Source organism: Anabrus simplex, chromosome 6, assembly GCF_040414725.1.
Source record: "Anabrus simplex isolate iqAnaSimp1 chromosome 6, ASM4041472v1, whole genome shotgun sequence".
Classification (NCBI taxonomy): domain Eukaryota; kingdom Metazoa; phylum Arthropoda; class Insecta; order Orthoptera; family Tettigoniidae; genus Anabrus; species Anabrus simplex.
The window spans coordinates 3211113-3220309 of NC_090270.1; the positions used below are offsets into that span (position 1 = coordinate 3211113).

Genomic DNA, 9197 nt, shown 5'->3' on the forward strand with positions numbered 1-9197 from the left:
CTTTGTCGTTGTTGTAGCGAAGCAGTCGCGCTATAGTCACCAGTAAGGCTAGCGAATCTGAAAACTCTGAATTAAGTACTAATCTCGGTCATTTTGGAGAGACGGCTTCCAGTTCATCTCAGTGGACACTAATATTGGTCGTTTTCTACACGTGACTCCGTCCCCCCCCCCCCATTACACGTGTTGTGCATGCCGGACACTATTCATGTCAAAAACTATCGATACGGACTGATGACCACGCCGTTTTACTGTTACAATGGTAAAACTGACAGTAGAGACGCCCCCTGCAATAATTGAAAATCGCTCCTTCGTTTCCTGATAAGGAACGTTTCGTAGTGTTACAATGAACAGCAACATAATTGCATAATTTAGTTTTCAAATCCGAAGGAATTAAAATAATACACGTATGAACACACACGCACAATTATAGTAACCAAAACACGCTGACCGTCACACTATTAAGAAATAATCTCAAATAATTTACAACTCAACCGTCCATTCTTATTGACTGACTGCTGAGAGTTATAAACAGTCTGTTTTTTATCGCCTCTTCGCTGAGTACTGGATTCTCAGACGTCAAAAGCCTTGTTGACTATTGTCAATGGCAGTAAGGGATGGTTATTATTAGAACAGCTTGTAGAGACAGTTAGTGGGATATAGCATGTCCTGCTTTTCGCAGGACACTCCTATCCTGCGGTCCGCGAAGAGGCTCGAAAATTTTATAAATATCCTGCTTTACATAAAATATCCTGCGAAAATACTGCGAAATATTTTTGCATTATAAATGGTTTAATTTCTTTTGCAGAATATTGAACCCATGACCTTTGTGCCCTAAGGATATTGTGTATTAAATTGTCAATTGGATAAGAAGTTCGATTCTTGATAGCATGGAATTGACACGTGGCGAGGGGTGATTACCTTCGATCCCACGCTCTGTGATACGTGACGTCATTCGCACGTGTCAACGGCGGAAGAATCTTAAGTTATATTTGTGAACTATTTCAGAAGAGCACGTGTATATGGCGTGCCCAAGCCAAGTCGAAGATATAGTGCCTATCAAATGAGGGCATTTATCCAGCTAATTAAACATGTATAAATTTTAAATGTCCATGAACACTACCGCTGGAAATGTAGCGAGTATGTAGTCGCCTTCAGAACTCTTGTAATTACAGTTTAGTTAAGTCAGAAAGTTATAGAAATTTTCTTGGCGGCAAGGGGAGATGCCCGGAGAGAGGGGGTAGCTGCTATAAATAAAAATTGACGCCATGACGAAGCCCCTGCATTTTGTGTTACGAGGCTAACGACAGAGGGTTGAGCTGCTCTGTGAAATCGAACGACAAAGTAGACTAAGTCCAACCAACATATTTAGCCATTGTGGCTGGGGTCTTGACTCCATGTGGATACAGTTTCTTGAGTGCAAATAATTGTACCAAATAGGACGGCCAAGGGACCGAATAAAATTTGCAGTGGATGAAGAAAGTAATTCGTGTGCGGAAATAATTACAGACCACCGTGTGCGCTCAACAAAAACAAGTGAGGGGTATTTTCTTTATGCTTTATTTCCAGGAAACTGGAAGAATTAAAAATGATCTGTACAGCCAAAAATGTAAAAATGGCTAAATAAAAATGCCAGGGTCGCTGGTGAGCCCAATGATGACCGATGGCGTAACGTAAGGTATGTGACTTACCATCTTACCACCTATTATATCTTGTTTCATGATGTCTAAAATACATATAATTGAAAGGGGTATATACGACGCAGTTGGTCACCCTTATGTGGTTTTTGTAAATGTTAGAATACGACGAAAAAAGGGTCATTTGTTTTATTTTCCACTTGGATAAAATGTTGAAGTCTTGCGAGTGCCGTATGATGTTGTAAAACTGTATTAAATAGGGTTTCGAAGTGATATCACGTCCAATGTAGATCGTCATTTCCGTGTGTTTATTGCCTATATTTTGTGATGTCAAATTAAGATGTTCATTCGACGTAAAATTTTTCTGTCTGAAATTTTGACGTAAATAATATAAGAAATCCATAGTTACCCATTTTCAATCGAGTAGAAGCGCGCTGTCGGGTGAGAGTATAGAGTGATAAATTTGGTCACGGAGTGAAACGTTTTTCTAGGCCCATTTAAACTGTGTCTGACTGACAATAAAAAGGATTTGGTAGAATTTTCAGTCATTTGCGTGAAAATCCAGTTATTAAAATACGATATCATTTTATGCGAAGTTATTCATTATTAAAGCATTGTGCGTTATTAGACGTCGTGGATTCTAGTAAGGATTTTATTCCAGTTCTTTTGTCGGTGATAGTAGTGAGTTGGGAAACAGAGGTTAGTTTTGTCGTGTGAGTCGAGGTGAGATTTGTGAATCAGGTTGGAGACCTGTCAATGAAGCCGGGACTTGTGGAAGCCCGAGGAAGATTTTATAATGTTGGGAATGGAAAGCAGTATACAAGGATCCGCGCTGGTATTAATTTGCGAAGTGTATAATTATGGTGGGCATTTTGAAGTATAATCTATGTGCATTTTGTTGGTCAGAAGTATCGTATTGTTTAATTATGTCGGCGGAGTTTAAAGGGAGCATTCTGAGAAGCCAGTCAGGTAGAACGGACCAGATGTCTGACATCACTGCCAAGCGACTTGGGGGCGAAATGCCGTCAGCTGATAGGGGTTCACCGCTGGGATAACGGGACTTGCAAAGCGTGTTACGCATGGAATTGAGATTGCATTTCTCGGCAGGGGATAACGTTAAATGTTGGATTTAGTTGAAATTTTCATCCGGTAATAACTTGTGTGTTATTAGACACTGTAATTTTGTTTAATTGGGAACGTAATGTGCATTTGATGCCATGGACTTAGAGTATAATGAACCAGATTAGCCAAATTCAGGGTTGTCCAAAATATAGAGCGATGGTAGTGGTGATTGTTTGTCTGTGAGGGGTGCGCAAACTTTATAAAATGTTATGACGAGATATGACATCGTAATTATATGGCGAGTTGCTTTTGGTTTGTACGTAAATTATTAGGGTTATCCACGTGTTAATTATGGCTAGGGTTAGATTAGATTTAAAGTGTGAGGTCATGAAACAAGATATAAACTGGACATGAATGATGTAATAGTTCTTCTCCAGCTATCGGAATCAACAAATAAACATCACAGTATTAAAATTTTTACATCACAACTGCGTAGAATTTGTGAAGAAACCATTAGTCCGCGGAGATAGAATTTGTTGTTCATTAAGATTTCAATAAATCATTTAAATTTATTTAATTATTAAATTCAGTGAAACCGCATTTTGAAATAACTTTAAATCAAGCGAATAACTTGGAGATGCATTCTGGAAATCTTAGTTTGTTTTCTGGGGAATGTGTAAATGTTGACGTAACGATTAAGGGGACATATCCGAAGGTAATGGATTTTACTGCCACAAAGTATTGTGAGCATTGCTGTTGTAACGATCACTCACCTATTTTCGGCTACCGTCATCTGCAACTTCATCTATGTTCATATACTCGCCGATACTTCATCCATCTAACCGGCCTTGGACCTTCTCTGCTGACGCGCCGTGCATCCGTCCTGGTGAACTGCTGACTACACACTGAGTCTCCTCTGCGTTACGTCATCTGCTACGTCAGTGTCCGATATTTCTCGACGTTTTGTGTACTTTTTTCCGGAACTTTCTGCAGCGGTATAAAGGCTTCCCCCACATACTCGGTCTTCAGTCCAGCACTGATTCCGAGTGTGGTTGGAGGGTCGTCTGAGGACTTCCCAGTATTTGCTGGGAAGCTCCACTTCTTTTATTTGCTGCATTGGGTGAGCATCAGAGTATTTATTTTATAATTACCACTATTATTCTCCTCCTATGGATTTTGGAGTTACCTTCATTGCTGTGGCCGGTTTTCTTTTAAGTCTAATATGAGTGACACCTTTTTCTTAACAAATGAACATTGAGTAATATCCAATTTCAATGCTGTGTAGAACAATTTCCCGAGTTCAGTCACAAGACAGATGGATGGACTATCATTTCCCCACTGACAGATAAAAAGTGCACACACAAAATTAACGATTCAAGAAACTGCCATAAACTGAGGAAGAATGAGCAATATTTTCATATTTAACAATGAAAATGCTGCCACTTGAAGATTTTCTTAATGCATTGTGCGAAAGTCCTCTTCCTCAAGATAAATTTTTAAATGAAAAAGAAAAAAGGCCACACTTCCAAAGAGTTAACAGATTTTGAATCCAAGAACATGATCTCTATTTTTAAGCAGAGGAACAAGAAGAATGCCATTCCAAGAGATAACTACTTTAAAAGTGCTCTTGAACGTTGCAATGTCGTTGAAAATCATCACTTGGCATAATGATTTCCACACTCCAACCCCATTCGAACTTTGTTAACTACAATTGACTTACATTAGTTTTTTCTTTTGAACAATAGTTCTAACTAATAATAAAAAGAATATACTTTGACAATACCCAAGCAAATCAATTAAAAAGAAATCTATTCCCCAGTAAAATGAAGTGGGGAAACGGACTCCTAGAGAAGAACACTATTTCCTCCAACGTTGCAACGTGAATGAAAATGGAATGAATGTTATTTTATTCCTTCATAAGAAACAAAATATTATTCACACATAGTACAGAACATCCGTCATCGAGGGTTTGCCTGCTCTTTAGATAGCATCGATGTCCAGGTCGTCTTCCCCTTCCTCCTCTTCGTGCTTCACCACGGGTTGCTCCTTCAGTGGGGAGGTTCTGCTCATACGATCACTGTACTCAATCTCTAGATCGTCTTGCTCATCCTCATCGTCACTATCGCTCTCCTCTTCTTCTGCCTCTCGCAGCCACTTGATGAAAGGTTCAGCCTTCTGGTGGATCTCCTGGCTAAGCTCACGGCTCACATACTTTTTGCTGATCTTATCAGCCCACTCGAGGATCACCTTCTCTTCCAGAATGTCAGTGTCATAGAATAGTTTGAAAAGAGCAGGAACTTTGGGCAGCAAGGCATCCTTGTGCAGGGCAATAACTTGCTCAATTCCACCAATAAGGTATTTCTGAGCCTTGTGATCTTCATGTGTGAAACGAAGGAACAGCACACGGTACTTTCTTACCTGTGTGTGGATATTTTGATCGAAGAGCAACTCTGCGAGAACCAGGGGAACTTTAGACTTGATCTCAAGGCGCTCAGCTTCTGCTAAGAGTTCCTTATAAGATGAATCTAAAGTTCCCTGGTCACGACGAGCCTTGACAAACTCGAACATCAAATCACAACGTTCTCTCTCCGACTTCTCAAGATCGTCCGTGATGGTCATACCCTTGGCTCCGTCTGTCAGGTCTTGTAGACGTGCACGCACAGCTTCTTCCGACACATCCACTGACCAGCCACAATCGTCTTCATCATCGTGAGAGCCACCATCATTGTCGGCAGTTTCTTGTCCATGTTCGCCATCATCGGACGTACGAACATCTCCGTTAGTTTCACCATTAGTTTTCTTGGAGCGTTTCCCGCGCTTTCCTTCAGTCAGAGATGAATCTTGAGCAGCTGGATTCAGATTGGGAGGATTCTTTAGGATGAATGTGTTCAGCTTATGGTTGAACTCAAGTGGTCCGTGGTAGCCACAAGCTTTGCAGGATTGGCTGATGGTCTGCTTCTTTTGGCTGACTGTCAGGACAGTCTCAGGGTTGTCACACCCAGGGCAAAGCACGAATTTACGGATGAAGCCATCCAGTAGGTCCTGAAGCTTGGAGGCATCATGGGAGCCATTCACAATGAAGCGGTCGTTCTTGAAATCGAACTGGGTCTGAGCACCCAACTCGCAGCCAAAATACTTTGTGGGATATGTAGCAGGGCGCCCAATAGCTTTTGCAACGTCCACCATGTTGACGATTACTGTCTTAATCCCATTGCCCTTGCCCTCAACTTTGGCAAGAAGCCTGGGCATTTTGTAACGATAGAAAGCATCGCTGACATTGCGGTTCACGTTCACGCTCCCCATTTTGATGTGCAGATGGTACTAACTTCAAGAATGGCACCCGTGGGCTCAGTGGTAACGATGATGACAGTGATAAAACTTTGGAGAAAACAGTGTTGCTAATCAGTCACGTTTCTCTGAATGGCTGTAACTTCCGGTGCCGATTACTGGAAAATTTTGATGTCCTATAACTGATAGGCTCCTGCCGCTTAGATGAAATCATACACCTTGAGTCTAGGCCACGAGCTGGCTCTAGGGCTATGTGGAAACTCCCAGATTTTCCTCTGGATAATGTTGTCTCTGGGCCGGGCAGCACCATAAGTTTGAGCAGGCTGTTGGTGAGTCTTCTCTCCGGCGGTAATTGCTGCAGTCTGCGGTCTGCGTCCTTCTCTGCATGAAGGTAATAAAGTCATATAAGATGGTAACGCCCAGCGGGACGATAGCACGACTGCGGTAATAAAAAAAAGGACACACAGCAGATACTAATCACAACTCGGGTGGATTATTTGTATTATTTAACTTTGATTGATTGAGCAGTGAATGTGCTGGGGATAGTAAAGTGGAAACTTTAGACATCAACCGATGTAACTTAATTGTGTTTAGCCTTCAGCTTAGAAACTTGGATGGTCAGGGGGTCATCAACCTCAGTGACTTAGATTAGGGCCATATGCCACTGTAGCATCATTTTCATTGCAGTCATCATCCACAGTGACTTTAAAGTAACTTAGAAGTTTAGATGTCGGTCCATGACATAGTCGCAGGTCACATCGATTCAATTAAGGGTCCATGCCGTATAACCACTGTGTGGCACACACCGATTGGACTGCCTTAATTATACCCAGAGTCTAGAGTTCGTGTTACGAGGGCTGGACCATAAAGAATCACTATGATGGTACATGCAGTCTCACATGGAAGCCGAATTTAAGGATTTCCAGACTTTCCTTTCTTTAATTAATAATTGAGACAATGGTTTCTAGTAAGAATGCCCATCAGGCAGTTACGTCAAAGGTTCTCACCAGTGTTCTGATCCTCTATGTAAAGTAATTGTGGTGTCCAGTGGACACAATTGAGTTAAATGATACCGTGGATATAGCAGAAATGCTACATGATATTATTGAATAAATAGGAACATTTTTTAAACAAACCTTTCATTTGAGTAGATAGATTAGAATTACTGAACCCTACCTTTACCTCAGCAAGTGACGAAGAACCCGATACGACCCAAGAGACAGATCTCATGAACTTTGCTGATAGGTAAGAAAGGCAGATATCCTTCGATATGGACCTAAAGGGTACAATATGGTATATGTAATTATTAATGTTTTAAACGAATGAAAGGGAACGAGAAATAAGGAATATTTAATTTAGGATGGCTACAACTTCAAATATAAAAATACCTGTTTCTGGTTGTCGTTGCGGTCGTTCCTTTCACGGCGGAAGGAGCAGTTGGGACCAGTGTAGTTGTGGACTGGCGTTGTGACAACAGTTCTTTCACGGCTTTGAGTATAACGTAGGCAACGGTACTGGTGATTATCCAGATCATCAGGTAGTGTGGTTTAAGCTAGCCGTGGTAATTATGCCGAACGTTAAAGGTAAACGTGTACTAAATGCCGAATTGCATTTTCTCTACCCATTTATAGTAGCAGATAAATCGAAAAGCGACGTTCGCTGCACCAAGTGTTCAACTTTGTTTCCAATAGCAAACGGCGGGAAAAGCGAGATACTAAGAAACACAAACTCGCTGACAATGCTGCTGCATCCAGCTCATTTCTCACTACTTTCTTTCGAGGAGCTGAACAGAAATTGGCAGCTTCTGAAGGCAGTTTTGCATTCCATACTGTTAAACATAACCAAACATTTCGCACGTCTAAACTGTTTCAGAAGTGTTTCGAACCAAAATATTCCTGTGCTAAGACAAAGTGTGAAGCTATTGTCACTAATGTGATTAGTTCATTTGCGACATCTTGGTCTACACAGACTCTTCAAATCATAAATCCACCAAACTTTTCTCCCTTCTTGTTCGCTATTTTATTTACAACAAGGGGGTACAGGTAAAATTGTTAGATTTTGAAGAACAGGTAGGGGAAACTGCTAACATTATTTCGTCATTTGTCCTGAAAACCTAAATGATTTTCATCTTGAAAGTAAAGTGGTTGGACTTTGTGCAGACAACACTAATACTAACTTCGGTGGCTCATCTCAGGAAGGTTCTAAAAATGGTTATTCCATCGTGCAGAAATCTCTTGAGAAATCGATTGCTGGTGTTGGTTGCAGTGCTCACTTTGTCAACAATGTGTTCAAAGTGTAGTGCAGAAAATCTACTCATATTTTCACATTTACACTCTACGTGAGGCCTTCTTGATTGATTTTCGTGATTTCGTCGAAATTGAATATTCCAAAGTTCTTGGTTTCAGTAGAACTAGGTGGCTTTCCTTGTTACCTTCCATTGAACGAAGTTGTATCCAGCCCTGAAATCATATTTTGAATCACAAAGCAGGTGTCCAACTGTAATCAAACAGTTCTTTGATGATCCCTTGTCTGAGGTGTGGTTGAATTTTGTGCATACTCAAGCAGCAATTTTTCACTGTGTTATTCAGTTATTAGCGGGGCAACATGTTGCTATGTTAGATGCTTGTAAAGTATTTGAGGATCTCAGGAAAAAAGCTCTCAAATAGGCTAGACTGTGTGTTTGTACCCTCGGTTGTTCAATCTAAACTAAAGAACGTTGAAAATGATGGCTTAGTTAATGTTTCACATTTCAAGAAAAATGTTGAAACATTTTACTCCACTTGCTTGGAATACTTAGAACTCAGTGTATTAATTTGGGCAGATCTTAATTCTTTGTTCGAATGGAGGCGACCATTCAAGTGAAAAGCACGAGAGCCTGTCACAGTGACTTCACACTGCAACGTGTTAAAGTAGCACTGTGTTTTGTAATGTAAACGAATGTTTTTCTTTTTTTTTTTTTTTTGCTAGGGTCTTTACGTCGCACCGACACAGATAGGTCTTATGGCGACGATGGGTTAGGATAGGCCTAGGAGTTGGAAGGAAGCGGCCGTGGCCTTAATTAAGGTACAGCCCCAGCATTTGCCTGGTGTGAAAATGGGAAACCACGGAAAACCATCTTCAGGGCTGCCGACAGTGGGATTCGAACCCCCTATCTCCCGGATGCAAGCTCACAGCCGCGCGCCTCTACGCGCACGGCCAACTCGCCCGGTATAA

The 9197-nt window shown here is 41.1% G+C and overlaps 1 protein-coding gene across 1 annotated transcript; it reads right to left on the bottom strand.

The window, feature by feature from the left end:
* Positions 1 to 3966: 3966 nt before the first annotated feature.
* Positions 3967 to 6472, bottom strand: LOC137501171 (eukaryotic translation initiation factor 5-like). Its single transcript, XM_068228032.1, has one exon. The coding sequence runs from the start codon at positions 5997 to 5999 to the stop codon at positions 4677 to 4679; it is 1323 nt and encodes a 440-aa protein (XP_068084133.1). The 5' UTR covers positions 6000 to 6472; the 3' UTR covers positions 3967 to 4676.
* Positions 6473 to 9197: the final 2725 nt, after the last annotated feature.

Excerpts from the sequence above, each read along its gene's own strand:
- LOC137501171 (XM_068228032.1), bottom strand. The coding sequence starts at position 5,999 with ATGGGGAGCGTGAACGTGAACCGCAATGTCAGCGATGCTTTCTATCGT.